Here is a 17,500-nt window from a genome sequence, read left to right on the forward strand (position 1 = left end):
TATCTTATTAGAAAATAATATACATCACTTACTTTGTAGCCAATACTTGACATTAGTTTTATATCAAATGACAGGGCACCTTCAGGCGTGGTTCAGGTTGCCCCAACTGATTTTACAAATACTGTTTATTCATAGCCTTTGTGTGAATTAAATCATGATACTAGGATTTTATGAATAGCTAAACAAATAATACTTTTATTTGCAAATTTAAGACTAAACATTGTGCACTCTTAAAAGTAAAGAAGTATGTCTAAGATTTCTCTAGACCAGTGAACAGGTCAGTGAAAAAATGCCTGTCTGCCCAACAGCATCCCATAAGTTTGGTAGTTGTTAAACAGACCATAAAGGGGAAATACACTAGAGACATCTAGTGTATTTCCCCTTCCTTCATTCTCTAGTTTTCTTTGATGACTCGTCCTCACTCGTCGACTCGCCTGCATACCTTCCTTTCCTGTTCCTTGATATAGGAATCCCAAACACACATTATTCTGCGGGGTATAAATGAGAAACACGGTAGAATTAGTAATCTTATTTTTAAATGTTGTTGGGCAAAGATGGAAGGTTATCCACCAAAGTATCGTCCAGCAACACGGAAATAAGAGGGGAAAAAATAAAATTCGTATTTTTATAGATCATTAACAGCAGTAACTTATTTACACGAGAAACACAAAGTGTAAATTCAGGACTGTTTTGCGCTAAATCATTATTCTGCCTGTGCACAATACCATATCAAATACACAAGTTTACCATCAAAAAGCTTAAAACGTAGTTAAAGAAAATATGTAGAGCCATGGCTAGACTTAAGTAATTTTAAGGGCTAGCCTCAAATAAACCTGTTTAGTCCACTTACACAAAATACATCAATTTTGTACCTAAATTACAGCTTTACAATAATGATCTACAATACACATAAAACGTATAGATAATTTCACATATATTTGAGAAATAAAAGAAAAAAAATAACCAAAAGAAAAAGAAAACAATATACAAAACGACTAGAAATCGATGTAAAGATTTCCTTTTTTGTTGTTGTTCGTATCCTGCTGGTAAGCAATTTGTTTATCCTCTTACTGATATTTCCATCCATTTCTTCGCCTATTGCTGCTGGAAGATATGCTTTCGCTCATAACTGACTGCCTTAAATTCGTTTTCCGTTTGCGGACGAGCGTAACACAGGATTGGTGAGGAGTAGACAGGATACTCATTCTTTTTGGTGAAATACGTCATATTTCAACACACTTGTTTTGTAATTTTCGGAATATTTATGAATTCGTTATATTGACAGTTACTTCAATACAGTAGGATGTGTTGTTCAGACTCGGCCTTCTCTCACCGACGAAAAATCGAAATCTGACGTCGATACTTGGTACATCACAGATGAGGTCGGTATATTTTAATAATAATAATAATAATAATAAATTCTTGCCAATGTGTGTGTGTGTGTGTAACACACACACACATAGATGTTTACCATATACATAGATGTGTATATAAGTAAATACGTATGAATGTGTATATTACACACATACAAACCCATGCATACTTATATATATATATATATATATATATATATATATATATATATATATATATATACACATATATATAAATACACACACACACACACACACACACACACACATATATATATATATATATATATATATATATATATTATATATGTATATATATATGTATATATATATATATATATATATATATATATATATATGTGTGTGTGTGTGTGTGTGTGTGTGTGTGTGTGTGTGTGTGTGTGTGTTTATATGTATGTATATGTGTGTGTGTGTGTGTGTGTGTGTTTATATGTATGTATATGTGTGTGTGTGTGTGTGTGTGTGTGTGTGTGTGTGTGTGTGTGTGTGTGTGTGTGTGTGTGTATGAAAACAGTTGAGGGGCAATATTGCATATGATTCAGTAACACGTTTCCCTGTCTAATAACTATATGTTGTTATTTCAGTATAGGTGTGATATGGGCAACGGGTTCAATTGATTTTTAATTTCTATATTAACGTCAGCATATTTTTCCGGTTTTATAGCCTAGTGTTAGCCAACCTCAAGCTTAATTTGACTGTCAAAAGTTGTATGTATACCTGGATGATTGGTGTATCAAATTTTACAACTAGGCGAGTCGATGAGCTCAAGGCTCAACCTCTCAAAGTCCCATCTAGTCTCGATAACCCCCAGGAAAGGGAAAATCCAGGGCTTGGGGCCATGGCTCTTCGCGCTCTGTCGAGCCTACGTCAACATTTGACAGTTGTGTGTTGTCTTGCTCTCCCTCATCAGGGTACATTCCCTTCGAGGGAGGATGACCCATGCTCTTTTGGACAACAGTGCATTAACAGGCAAGACTCCTCTCGCCCCCCCTCTCTTCTCAGAACATCCAAGGCCCTGATCCGCATGGCATACCCTTGTCTTGACATGACCTGTCGTGCACCTGTCGTCACAGTTCGGTCTTCTGCAGGTAGACCTCTTTGCTTCCGCCCATAACAATGTTGACAGGTTCCTGTCGCCGGACGTCCTCATAGTGGACTGAAATAGGTGGGAGAGCATTTCCTTGTACTCTCCCCGTTTAACGACCATCATGTAATGGGCGGTTCGGCTGATTAGCCCCTCCAGAGGCAAGTGCTGCTGATTGTTCCTTGGTGGAGGTCCTAGCCATGGCTCCCCGACCTGCTCCAATGGTCCTTACCCCCCTGCATGGCTACAAGGCGCTCTGTTCAAGAGGTCCCTATGACTTATGCGTTATTGTACATAGTACACTAGGTGCCCCCTACCAGCCACAACAGTAAATGACATCAATTACCACCGCGCAACCAAATGTCAGTTTAGTTTACTTTTCTAGGGTTCTGACAGACCTCCGGAGCGACTCTGTTTTATGCTACATGTGTCTTCTAATTTGGCCAATAGCTTGCAACAGTCTTGACCCATCTCTTGGCAATCGCGGACCCTTTTCGATATGGCCTGGAAGATTTTCTGGATCCCAGATTTCTTGAGCCTATCTGACCTTCCTTCTACAGGCAGCGACCCCCTTCGAGGAGGTCTATTCGATTGTGGTCCATCCGCAAGGTGATGGACTTCCTTTAATTTCTTCCAACGATACTATTTCTGGTTGCCCTAGCATATTTCAGCCGTGCAGGCCATCGGCGTTGACCCGCGCCAAAAATTAAAACCATATAAACATGTATACAAATGGGCCTATGCATGTAAGGGCAGACGGCTTGCTCCAACCCGCTTTCTTAACTTATCAATCCGTGCTGCTGTATAATGTGTAAAGACTTGTGAGCAAGAGGAATGTCGACCTCTTGGTCTTTTAATGAGTTAGACATAACAAAGAGACGAACAAAATATAAGTAGGGAATATAGCAAGCACCGATCGTAACATGCATTACAAGAAATGGTTAGGAATCTTGATAAAGTTCGGTGTAAATTAGAGGCCCGAATTTTTTTTGTACTATTGAATGAGGATTTTCTTTATTCAGCATAAAACCAGCGATTGCGGTTAAGAAACGACGCATAAAAAATCGTACTTCTGAGCGACCATAAAATGTTGGCAACACTGATCTCGTAAAACAGTGCTACCAATGTCTCGCGATATATTTCTCTTATGATATGATACGCAGCCGATGGCTATCTTTTGCGATATACGTCTGCAAAAGTTTGATATCAAATGTCATAGGGCAAATTGATATTTAATAGTACTAAATCACTGAACCAGGTAACAGTACAGGTCATACGCAGTAATTCAGAGCTTTACCGTTTCGCTTTCCTAACTAAAACTATTAGGATCTGCACATTGTCACATTATGATTGTATTCTATGAGTAGATAAAGTTTAATTTATTCTGTGAATAAAGGCAGATCATTATAATTAATTTTTCATGTTGAAAATTCAAACAGATAACAAAGATAACCACATCCGTACAATTTGAACAGCAGAGTTTTATATGGCATATAAAGAAAAAAACACAAACCCAAGAAATATTGACACTGCTCTAGTCATCACGATAATATATAAGTTTTAAAAGACTAAAAGGTCGGGATTCGAGCGCACATTGTTGGAACAAAACAGAAGCGGTCAAGCTCCCACTGGAGGCGAAGGCCCGAGCCGCGTCCTCTTGGTTTATTTTTCTTTCTGTTGCCTGGGTTTGATGCCCGCCGCCCTCGCCGCGTCGTAACCAGCTGCTGGGAAGAGTGTCAAGGTGAGCTTTCGTGAGACAAGTCTTAGAATCGTCTCGAAATAAGGTCGAGAGAGTTGAAAAGTTTCGGAGATGAGATGAGTCTGAAGGAGGAGGGATGTCGAGGCGCCGAGATGAGGGACGTCTCTCGGATGCTGTGGGGGCGTGACACCTGCTCTCTTCACCTCTTGCGAGCCTTTTGTTGGCTCTGGGCGAGTTGCAGAGTGCCGGGGGGAATTTTGAAGAAAAAATAGAGGATTGGGAAGAAGATAAGGTCAAGGCTGGGGATTACTTTTGTTCAAGCGAGTGGGCTCTGAGAAAGACAGGGTCATTACTTTGTTTTTCGTTAGGCTCGTTGTTATTATACTCATCGAAATAGTTTTGTATTAATGCTATATTATTTTATACAAATATCCTGGTGTGGGAATATAGGGTAGGCCTATATAATATTTTCGTAGTTACACTGTTTTCTTTATTGAGGTGAAGATGCATTTAACAAGTTGGTGGTGATAATCATTTGGTAATGGCAGGTCTGTGATGGCATTCACTATTTGAAAATTAAAAGGTTAGGATGATAATACAGCTGATGGGTTATGATATTTAAGTGGAATATGACAGTGTTATTTGGGCATGTTCCCTTCAGCCACTAATCACTAACCTTCCAAGTGAATATTTGCCTTAATAAAAATAGAATGAATATAGTGTCACTGGGAAATGCATGGTTGATTCAGGTCTGATCATGCTTTTTAAGGGTAATTTAAGTGTACTTTTTGAATAGTTGCAAAATGCAAATTTGTTTCATTTGAAAAAAAAAAAACCCACAGTGGAACACATATTCTCCAGTGTTTCCTATTTGTATTAATTTTTATAGTGTAATTTTTAGTGGTACCTTGTCTTTGAAATTTTGTTTCATTTGAATGTACATAATATACTGTTATCATTTGGAAATATATTAAAATGTCATACCAGTTGTCATAATTGATTGTTATTTTTTTATATTTCTATGATGTTAGTACATTTTTTTTGCTCTTTAAAAAAAAATTCTATACATAATATTTGCTTTAAAAAATCAGGATCAAGGAAGTTTAACTTTATGAGATCCCTCATATTTTTCTTATTTTTATAAAAACTGATAGAAGACTTATATAATATTAGTATGCTTATTGGAGCTTGGATGAATAAAGAATATTGTTTATTAAGTCTCAGGTTGCCAAAATTATGAGCAGATGTAAATTCATATATGAGTTAGGATAAAATTAGTTAAGGAATAATTTTTCCTTTATTTGTCAAAGAAAATGTATAGTTACATATAGAATATTTTAGATTTTTGATTGTCATTTTTTTAAGTTGTAATAATCTCTTTGTTCAGGTGCCAAACATATATATTTTCATAATGATTTAGATAGAAATGTGATATCAATTTCAATGTTTCTGAACAACCTTGTGTGTTTACAGATGGAGTGGAATAGTCGGCAGCAGATCCTGCAAAAATGGCAGCCCTTTGGCTTGCAACAACAGATGCAGCAGATACAACAGCAGCAGATTCAACAGCAACATCAGTTACAAACTCAGCACCAACAGCACCATCCACAACAACCACAGCAGCAACAACAACCTCATCAACAACCACCACCACCTCCCCATGTACAGCCTGCTCAGGTGCAGCAACAGCAGCAGCAACCACAACCAATGCCGCAGCAGTTACAGCAACCTCAGCTACAACAACCACAACAAAGTCATAAAATACCAAGAACTGGAGGTTCTGCAACTCCCCACTGTCTGGTGTGCAATGTTCATCTAGGAATGTTTGCAAAAGGAGGAATGGAAGTCTTTTCTGATAAGGTATTCATTTTGTTTTACTGATATAGCAACTCTAAAAAAATATTTATATATCTTTGTATCAATTTATTGATTTACCTATCTTCATAAATATACTCTTATATATATGAAAATTTTAATTCTTGTTAAATAATCTACCTGAATTTGAGACCTGAATAAATATCTTGCAATATTTATTAGGTAATTATTCTCATTGAGATTGAGAGCAAATGCTTTATATCCATCTTCTAAAACAACCATTTCTCATCATAGGTCACAACCTCTTTTGGGAAGATGCAGATCCACAATGTTTTAGGCTCTATTGTGAACCAGGAACTCAATGCTGCTTCCATCCATTCGAGCATTGTTTGTAAGAAGTGTTTTAAACTCTTGGATGACATTGATGCCTTGGAAGGACAGTTGGTGAACATGAAACAGGTACAGGAGTGGTCATGTGGTATTAGTAGTTCTTGAGTTTTGAATTACCAGTTAGGGCATTTGTGACTGAAATTACAATTTTGCTTTTAACTCATTGCCATAGGCTATAGCATGTACATTCATGTCATGTGCAGTATGATTTTTTTTCATTCAATGTGTTAACACATAGATGGCTCCGCAAGTGCATTGTCACCAAGAAGTCAGTTACTAGTTCTACCTATTTCACCTGTTTACCCTTTTCCTAGATTTTTGGATTTTTGTTTTCATTCTATGAGGATTGTTAATAACATTATAATAATTGTAATATCAATAATGACAGTAACAACTTAAGTGTGGATTATATTAGAAGAAAAAAATCAGAAAACTCATGGTAAAGGGAAGTCAGGTGAGTTCATAAGGTTTACCAATTGACTCCATGGGGGTTGAGCACTTGTGGAGCCATCTATGTGTATATACAAAACAAAACTAAAATGAACATTACATTTTATTGTTTTGACTAATAAACTGTATTAGTTGTGTGTCATTAGGTGGCTGTCCTTTTATAATCACAAGGAAAAAAAAGTGTGGAAGAATGAAGTGAATTGAAATAACAAAAAGTTTATTTGTCCTCATAATTTGACTTTCATCTGTACCATTTCAGGTGGTTTCAAGTAAGTACACAATGACTTTGGCCTTAGTGAAGAAAGGGCTGGTAGGGAAAGCAGTATTAGAAGAACCATCCAGACAACCTCCTCCTCCTCCAAAAGAGAAAAAGATTGTGAAAAATACTTCACCAGGTATGAATATAGATAAGAGGATGATTTTTTCTATTATCATCATGATAGTGTAGATTGGGTTGAATATTAAAAATACACCTTTATGACATCAGCATCCTCTTCAGTCATAGCAAGTAAGTTTTGAAATGTTATTTGGGGAAACCTTATGATAGAACTTCAGCTAGGAAAAGGAGAAATTTTTGAGTTGCATATGTTATAAGATTCTGTCAGTTCAATAGCATGTAGTTATTATTTTATATATACATATATATACATATATATATATATATATATATATATATATATATATATATATATTTGACATATTTTGTAACGTGGCATTAAATTTTTGATTGATATTGTTTAAGAGTTGATATTTGAATGATGAAATGAAATCAGATTCTCTTAATGTTTTTTTTATTTCTGGAAGTAGGTAAAGGCATTCCCTGTTCTAGATACTTATTTATTTGAATAATTCAAAGATTTAAGTTTTCACATTAATTTCTTTTGCATTAATTTTTGACTTTTGCAAAGTCAAAAATATTACTTTCATGTGGTTGCTTTTCTCTGTGTATTAAGTTTTTTAATTCCTATCTTCCAGCCAAAGGACCAAAACCCAAGGGACCTGGTAGAAGAGGGCGGCCACCCAAAGTTGGTAGACCTCGGAAATCCGGCAACTTGTCAGTGAAATCAGGGAAGCTGGTTGTGAAAGGGGTGGATGAGAGTTTGGCACCAGAGGTCGAGCTCAAGGAAGAGCACGGAGACTTTGATGAGGAGGAAAAGACAGACCAGGACCACGAGGAGGCAGAGGAAACAGATGATGAAAATACCCCTCTAAGCTGTACTATGTGTGACAAAGAATTTTCGTCCAGGACTATACTTGCCAGACACATTGAAACACATGGCTTAACCAGTGACTCCCTTAAGTGTGACATTTGTGAGAAAAGTTTCCTGACAGCTGACAGTTTGGTGAAGCACAAAAAGTTACACAAAGGCAAGAAAAAGAATATCAAAAGAAAAGCAAGCTGTCATGCATTTGACATAACTCATATCAAGCAGTTCAAGTGTCGTCAGTGCAGCAAAGTGTTTACAACCAAAAGTAAAGCGGAAGACCATGAAAGAACTCATACAGGAGAAAAACCTTTTGAGTGCGACATTTGTGGAACATGTTTCCGTCAGAAAAGCAATCTTTCCTCGCATAAGAGAGTGACCCATTTGCAGGAGAGAAGATACAAGTGTGAACTGTGTGACAAAGCTTTTAAGTGGAAACGTTTGTTGAATGGACATACCATGAGCATTCACACAGGGGAACGTCCTTATAAATGTGAGTTTTGTGAAGCTGGTTTTGTGTATCAGCAGCATTATAAAAAGCATATGAGAATACATACAGGAGAAAAGCCATTTAAATGTGAAGTGTGTGGAAAAGCCTTCAATTCATCCAATAACTGTAGGGCTCACATGTTCACACACTCAGACAAAAAGCCCTATGAGTGTACTTTATGTGGTGCTGGATTTATGCGGAAGCCCCTTGTGTTAGCACACATAAAACAGCATGGCCACATGGAAAATCTAGAAGGTTATGTAAAAGCAAATGCACCTATAACATCAGCAACGGCTGGGGAAGGCAGCAGTGGGGCCAATAACCTCAGAAGCCCCATGCCTGGAATAGTGCGTAAAAGAAAGTTCAACAGAGAACCTACCCACACAACAACCATGCATTTACCTCAAGGTCCTCCTCAGCCAGCCCACAATGGCATGGAGGAAACTATACCACATTTTGTCATCCCAACAAATGATAACCGAGAACAGCCTGGTGCAGGGGAAACAATGGGGTACATGTTTAGTACATTTCAAAGTCAGGGCACTGTAGGGCACTATGCACCTTTAAATCTGGGTCAGTGGTAGTAAGATTTAACAGTAACTTGATCTTCTCCATCAAAACTCATGCAAGATGATACTTTTTGTAGAAAGATATGATCATTGGGGCTGGAATGTACTAGTTTGGTGGTCTGCAGTTGCAAGATATTGATTTTTTAAGATTTTTAAAAGACAGATATATGTTAAAATGTGTGTCAGCAGAATCTGATCACTTCTCACTTAGAAAGTACCTGATGCATGGTACCCCTCCATATTTTCCCTTTCATTTTTATATTGTATTTCCTGGGTTAATATAATGCAGTATGAGGGAAAAAATATTGTTCAGTCTATGGACAATGTTGATCAATAATTGAGTAGGTCTGCTACTGGGCAGAAGTAATTGGTGGATTCTTCACTGCAATAATCTCACTTTGAAGTAATTGTAATACTGAATATTTACTGTAAATATTTATACCATGATTTGAATAATGCAAGTGCCATACTTCCAGAATAGTGTTAAAACATCTGTTTACAGTTGCCAAGAATTCATAGTTTTATATGTTTTCTGTATATTCTTCAATGTACTATCAGTTTATTCAGTTTTCTCTTGGTTTACCTCATTTATTTCAGATAAAATTCAGTCAAATTTTATGTGTTTTTTAACTGGTGATATTGTAGCTATGTTAGTGTAAGCGTTTATTGTAGTAAGGGTACAGAATATGACAATTTTATTTTATTTTTTATGAATCATCTTGTATATAGTCATAAACAATATTTTCTGACATTGTCTTATATAATGATATTTTTGGTCTGGAAGAGCTGCTGGTGAAGATATAGTAATAAGTATATAATTGGCCTACATTACTTAATTCTGTGTCACTTCCCTTTTTATGTTGTCGACAGAAGATCTGACGCAGAATTTGATGACAGTATGATGCATCACTTTTCCCAGTAAGATAGGATAAGGTTTGGCTTTGTTTGGAAAGACTCCGGGTCATTAGATTAATCCATGCTACAATTCAGGAAGATATGCTTTGGCCTATCTATGAGCCAGATTTTGGCCCTGAAAAAGGTTAGATGGTTCAGGTACTTTTGGCATTAGTTGAGTGCAGCTAGGAGTTTTTAAAGCAAAAAAAACTAGAGTGATAATAAAGAGAGCAGAAATCTCAATTCATCTGTCCCTGCTTCATTGGGAGCAAGACATTCATTAATCTCTAAATCTATCTTTTCTTCTGTCATTCATTTCAGTAATTCATTCTTGATTTTTTTCTACAGTCTTTTCCTGAAAAAAAGAGAAATTTTAAATTCTGTAATTACATATTTATAATAAGGGTGCCTATAGTTGCCATACATTTTTATTACAAACATGCTTTAACAGCATTTCATTTCCAGATAAAGAAGTTGTATCTAAAGAGTATAGGTTCATGAAGAGAAGTATAAAAGTTCAAAAAAGTAATTTTTTATAAGAACTTCAAGTCTGTGTAAACCAGATAAATATAAAATATGAAGACTTCAGTTGCTCTTTCTTTAATGCCTTTTGTAATGATGAATATACACAAAGACATCATGACAAAATGTGGTGCGCTTAATTTTGGGTGGATGACCATGTGACTGCTTCAATGTATGGAAGTATGATGGAGAAAAACAATGGAAAATTTACTGAAGTTATGATTAGTTGTTGCATGAAGTTTCAGTGTTGATAGCCCTTTCTTTCCAGGCATTAGTAGTTCTGTGTAGGAGTTAAAGTTCCAGATATAATGAAATAGGTTTATTGGTGAGGCCACTGCTATTAGGCATCAGTTAAAATTACTATGCCTAGGATTGATGATAGACACAGGCAGATGATTACATAACCGAACATACAGAATATTTGACAAAAGTGAATAAATTAGGAGAGGAATTTAACAACAAATGACCCCCCTAATCCCTTGCCTGTTGTTGTCGTGGGGAGGCGTAGGAGGTGAGGACTGGGACCCAATGCTGGGGATCTCCCCTGCCATGGGCCTCAGCCCTCGACTCAACAAATTTTGCATAGTCTTTTTCCCCTCCTGCTTTTTTGTTTAGATCCCTTCTCTAACCCCTTCTACTATCCACTTCGTAATGTGTGAGAGCTGTGCTGAAAGGATGAAAGGCTGTGAAAGACAATGCTACTCCATTCCTCCTAGAGGTCACCAACATTTCCAAAATTACTTTCAGTAGACATGACCTTCCCTTTAATGTTTACATTGGTGTCCAGCCATATCAACCACCTCCCCATCAATGTCAAAATTGTTGGCAATTAGGAAATCCTGTCAAACACTGCCGTTCCACAGCCTAATGCCCTCTATATGCCCAACCTGGTCATAACTGTTCAAACTGCTCTGCACAGTCATGCACATGTGCCAACTGTGGCTGCCCCATGATGTATTTTATAAGGGCTGCCCCACCTACAAGTCTGAGTCTGATGTGGCAACTCTCAGATTCAGACTTGGTCTCACTCTGTGTGAAGCTAAACAGGAAGCATGTCAACGAGGTTTTTCTCTTACTCCCTACTCCAGTAATATTGCCCGCTCTGCCCCTTTGTCATGGGGTGGCTTAGAAGGTGAAGATTGAGATCCAATGCTGGGGAACTTCCCTGCCTTGGGATTCAATCCTCGACTCAACTGATTTTGCATGGTCTTTTTTCCCCTCCTGCTTTTTCATTTCCGTCCCTCTCCCAACCCCTCTTGCTATCCAGTTCCTAAGGTGTGAGAGCCGTGCTGAAGAGATTAAAGGCTGACTTTGTGCCAGTCCTAAATGGCATCTGTTTTAGTTGTCTAGTCCTTACCCCTCAAGGGGACTCTGAGGGGTGGATTGTTTCTTTCCCCAACATATTCCAGGCTTACCATACCAATAGTGAAGATGTTATACCCTTATTAGGGGCAATGAGGCTTCATCAAATAGCCCTACTAATTCAAACTCTCTCAATTCCCTGACCCCAGGCTCTCCTTTGACCACAGCTGTGAACACTGCAACTACCACCCCTCCTCTCTACAACTCTCAGATTCAGATTTGGACTCCCTCAACGTGAAGCCAGACAGGAAGCATGTAGACGAGGTTTTTCTCTTACTTCCCCACTTCTACCTCCTACCTTCTCTTACTTCCCCACTTCTACCTCCTACCTTCTCCAATCAAATTATTTTGCTATTCTAAATCCAGATACTCTAATCTCTACTGCAGCTCCAACACCTTCCCCTCTCCCTCCCCGCATTACCTGCAGCAGATTAAACGTTCCACCCCTTCTTCTCCTACCACAGACTCACCTTCACCTACCTTAGCCTCTCCTCAGACACCAGTCTCTTCTCCCCCCCCTCATAAGAAAACCTTTGTCTCACAAAGCTCCCAACCAACTCCTTTACAGAAACTCTTGAAGATATTCAAACCTATCTATTCGAGTCCCAAACTGACACTGAAACCCCTCATCCTCCCTCAAATTCTACAACACCCGCTCCCTCCACACTCAAAGTGACTGCCGATATCCATCCTCCTCCTACTCATATTCCCCTCTCTGGTATACCTACCCTTCCATCCTCCTTGTCTATTTCAGATATGATACAATATTTCACAACTACAGTCCTAAGAGGAGCCTATACAGCCATTCCTCGAACCTCAAGACCTTATACCTCCAAATGTGTTCTAGAATTCCGATTGCACTAATGCGCTTCGCTTAAAACATGCAACCTGAAACAGTTACCGCAACAAAAGAGGCACCCCTAATCAAACTATCAGCCCTTATTTTCTTCAAAAGAGCATCCGCCTGTCTTCGTCATACACTCCGGAACAGTAAAACCAATAGCTTGCGAAATTATGTTTCCTCAATTACATCTACATCTATCTCAACAGTTTGACGTCGGATCCATAAACTATCACCCTACCCCATCTAGGCCCAGTCCTCCAAATTCGAGGTACTATCATCTCTGATCCTCTCCAAGTCGATAGGTGACTATTTCTGCTAGGTCAGTAGTGGTTCTCACCTTTCTCCACACTTCTCTTCTATTACGCTTATCAGGGAACGCCATAGTCTTCACCTTATCCTCTGCTGAGTCCTAGAATGCTCCTTTTTCTTCCTCTGAACTTATTGCTGCCTTACAGTCGTGTCACAACACCCATGAAGGCCCTGACACCTTCCATCTTCCTCTCTATCCTTCCTATTAACAATTTTCAACCACATATGGACATCAGGAAAGTTTCCTTCTCATTGGGGCAAAGCTCTTATCCTCCCCTTCCTGAAATCCAATAAATTGGGTACCCTCTCTCAAGATGACCCCCTTGCTTATTTCGAGACATATATTACATCTGAATTTTTATGCCATGAATCTGTATTGGCCATATTCTTTGACATAGAAAAATGATACATGGCGGTACCATATTCTCCTCTGCCTCAATCTGCCTCATTGCCCATCTTGATACAATTCACCACTGCGGTCTTCGCTTAACCCTAGGTGCCTTCCATTCCTTTCCAGTTGAGAGCCTGTATATTGAATCAGGCATATCTCTCTCTCTCGACGTCGTACCCTTCTCTCTCCGATGCCATGCTCAATACCACCAACTTTCCCTCACCAAACTATCCCACGATCCCTACTTCCTACCTTCTTCTCCATGTTTACACACTCCTTTCTCCATTTGCATGGATACCCTCCTCTCCCATTCCCATTTTCCCCATCTCTGACCTCTTCCTCTTCCGTTTTCTGTCCATTCTGTCCCTACATGGCTTATACCTTACCCCCGTATTTGCTCCTCTGTTTTCCCTGACTCACAAAAATAAAATATTCCATCCGCTGTCCTTCTCACCCATTTCCCTGACCATTTCTCCATCCATTCCTCCAGTATTCATGTTTACACTGATGGCTCCAAATCCACCTCTGGTGCTGGTTTTGCAGTAACCTTCCCAACTCGCACTTTCAAATACCCCCTCCCTCCTGAATCCAGTGTCCTTACTACATAACTGTATGCACTCCTTTTTGCCTTAAAACATATATACTCACTCCTTTCTTCCTCTTTCACCATTTTTACTGATTGTCGTAACTCAGTAACTCTCATTATATAAATACACACCAATACCAATCCATTGTTTGTAAGATCCAGAACTGGTTGTTCTACCTGTCCACACTCATAAAACTATCAGATTTTGCTGGGTGCCCAGCCATGTTGGAATCCCCGGCAATGAACAGACAGATACTCTAGCACGCTATGTCCACATCACACCAACCACGTTTCTCACATATTCCAGCCACGGATTATCACCCCCACTTTAACACCTTCTTGTATAACCAATGGCAATCTTTCTGGTCAAGTCCTTGCACTAATAAATTACATACTGTAAAACTACCAGTATCCGCCTGGTCAGCTCCATTTCATCGGAACAGACGTTGTGAGACAGCTTTCGCCAGCTTACGCATTGGCAACACCCGTCTAACACACTCCTAACTGATGTCACATTCTTTATACACCGCTATGTTCCCTATGTAATGTCCCTCTTTCAGTTCCACGCATTGTCCTATCCAACTTTGGTTGATCTATGAATGATAATGGTTACAGTGCGTGTTGCAGAATTTGAAGGGGAAGGAGCTAGAGGCTGAGATAAGGAATGAGAGGGGGGAGGTGATGTAGTATCAGGAGGTGGAGGATCTGGGGAAAGGCGCCTTTGTGACATAAGGGATTCATGTGTGTATCCAGGAGTGGAAGGAATAGAGGGGATGGAGGGAGGGTTAATGTGGGTGGACCTGGAGCTAGGGGTGATGGGCTGTATTGGGGAATAAGAGGAATGGGTGTAGGGGGAATATGAGTAGGAGGAGGATTGGTATCGACAGTCACTTTGAGTGTGGAGGGAGTGGGAGTTGTGGAATTTGAGGGTGGATGAGGGGCATTGTTGTCAATTTGGGTCTGAGGAGTAGAGGCAAAGGTAGGTAGAGGTGAGTGTGTGGTAGGAGAAGAAGGGGTGGAATGTTTAGTCTGTCTGCTGTGGATAGTGTGGGGAGGGAGAGGGGAAGATTTACTGTGCCTTCCTATAGTGCTAAATGATCTTAGATGTCTAGCACACTTATTTTGCTTTTAACCAGTAACCATTAACAACAAATGAAACAGGAAGGATACACTATATTATCCTGATGTATAAACATCCAAGGCATGTGTTTAGTGACAGCCTTAGTAACTAAAGATATCATAAAATGGTTTTATGATATACTAGTGTAATATATCATAAAACCATTTTACCTATGGGTATTTTGTCTGCTTGGTGATAACAGCATGACAACTACTTCAAACCCAACTTAAAGCAAATCTTTGCTTGTTGCATTACAAATTGTATTCAGAGAATTATTATGTCAAACTGAAAATACCTTTAGTAACTCTAGACTGAATTTTCTAAGACAAGAATTTTCTGCCAGGCATCACAGGGAGCCAACTTCATGCAGCAGTCCTGCTCGTGATCTTGTCTTGAAGTAATCTATTACATTGTCATGTTGTAGAGTAGTTCTGTCATTTGACAATTGAGTTATTGGTCAGTTAAATTACTGAGCAGTAACTGTAATCCAATATATATGCTTTTGATGATTACAGACATTTTATCAGTAAGGAACTTTGTGCACGTTTTTTTATGATTACTTATCATTATAAAATTTTCCTTTTTTTTCATTTAAATATTTCTTTCAACTAACTACATAATTGAATTATATCAAGAACACTGATAGCATCTGGAGAGGACTTCACCTTTTACTTAAATTTCTTAGAGCTTTTGCAATTAGTCTGAACTTTGAGTTGTAAGAAAAAGTTTTAAAAATCACAATTTATTCTCAAACTTTAGAAGAATCTTTGACAAAGATTAAAAAAAAAGTAATCTTTGATCACAGTACAAGATAGCATTTCCAATTTAGATAACCTCTCCCACTTAATGGTTAATGGTTAAAACAAATAAATGTGCTAGACATCAAAGGTCATATAACACTATGGTAAAGTATTGTGGTGAAAAGGGTAAAAATGAGTTAACAATTTGGATAAGTGGACAGAAGATGGAGATGAAGAAGAGAAGGAAAAGGAAACAGGGAGAAGAGAAGACCTTGCAAAATTAGTTGAGGCAAGGGCTGAAGTCCAAAGTAGGAATGATCCCCTACATTGGGCCTCCGTCTCCTAGGGCCCCCCATGACAACAACATGCAAAAAGGATTGGGGAGCTGACCTCTCCAAGTGATAGGAGTTAATGAACATATGAGAATTATTTCCAAGAATCCCCCATTTCGAATGTTTTAATATAGCATAAATCTTGAACAGGACTTCTCTTTTCTTTTACCAGCTTAATGTATATCCACATCTCTTGTCTTCAAATATATTTTTCACTAGAAATGTTACTGTTGAAATTAAATATTTTACAAATCCATTATTTTCTTTGTGGCATCTTCCTCTTTAATTACTAGGTGTTTATGCTGTCTGGCAATTCATTCATTCTATATTTTGAAGAAAGTAGGTTGTTTATTGATTTAGTAATTATTTGATGATAAGCAAAGAAATAGTCTTATAAGACAAATGGAACCTAATAAGAAAGAAATCACTATATATGTAAAATTTCATATACTGAACGTGAGAGCATTACCTGAGATCACAAATGTCTCGCATATGAGATGGCAGGCTACTGCCTATGTATTGATCATCTCAGCAGTGAGATACCCGTTACTGTTGGGTTATTACTTGCAACAGATAGCCAACTATGGTATTCATCAAAACAGTGGTGCAGTCTTATTTGTTACCTTGCTGATACATCTTTCTCAACTGTAGTAGTCAAAACTACCATCAACATGCAACTCTTCAGTAAAAATATGTTTTGTATTGCACATAATTTGCAGGAGAATTAGAGGCTTAAGAAAAATGTGAGATTTATTTACAGCTGTTGATACAAATGTTTCATCTGCTATCCTCTCGAATCACTATCACTGAATGACATCCTGGAAAAAGTATGAGCATAAAAAAACTGATAAAATATCTTTTTAAATAACATAAGATATACACAAAGGTCTAGTAACTTCAGTCTTCAGAATAGTTTAATGTTATAAATAATTAACTTCACCGCACATTCTTAGAAAAACACTAGCTTGATTTTTTTTTCAACTGAAGAAAGGAGTGGGCCTTAGAGCAAGTGTATAGCTATATGATAATTTAAATCAATAAGTATAAAACATTCAGTTATATTTCACTCTAACTGCTTCTCAGAAGTTTGTATATATTTTTTCACGAACTTGATATTCACATATTTTAACCCTTAGTACCATGGTACATTTGTCAACATTACATCAACAGATACTGGGAGATGTTTGCAAATGTTTTAATGTTTCATTGGCAACTTTGAAGATATTTTGCCAAATTAAAGGTGAATGAAATCTGAGATATGCTTAAGCAGCTAGCAGGAGCAGGTAAAGGGGAGGAAACTGGAA

The 17,500-nt window shown here is 38.1% G+C and overlaps 1 protein-coding gene across 1 annotated transcript; it reads left to right on the forward strand.

The window, feature by feature from the left end:
* Positions 1-4,087: 4,087 nt before the first annotated feature.
* On the forward strand, positions 4,088-10,578 carry LOC125041180 (zinc finger protein 37-like). The gene is made up of 5 exons (XM_047636010.1): positions 4,088-4,219; positions 5,651-6,037; positions 6,287-6,451; positions 7,092-7,227; positions 7,808-10,578. The coding sequence occupies exons 2-5, from the start codon at positions 5,651-5,653 to the stop codon at positions 9,109-9,111; spliced, it is 1,992 nt and encodes a 663-aa protein (XP_047491966.1). The 5' UTR covers positions 4,088-4,219; the 3' UTR covers positions 9,112-10,578.
* The last annotated feature ends 6,922 nt before the right edge of the window (positions 10,579-17,500 follow it).

This window comes from Penaeus chinensis, chromosome 30 (genome assembly GCF_019202785.1).
Source record: "Penaeus chinensis breed Huanghai No. 1 chromosome 30, ASM1920278v2, whole genome shotgun sequence".
In the NCBI taxonomy this organism is placed as follows: Eukaryota; Metazoa; Arthropoda; class Malacostraca; order Decapoda; family Penaeidae; genus Penaeus; species Penaeus chinensis.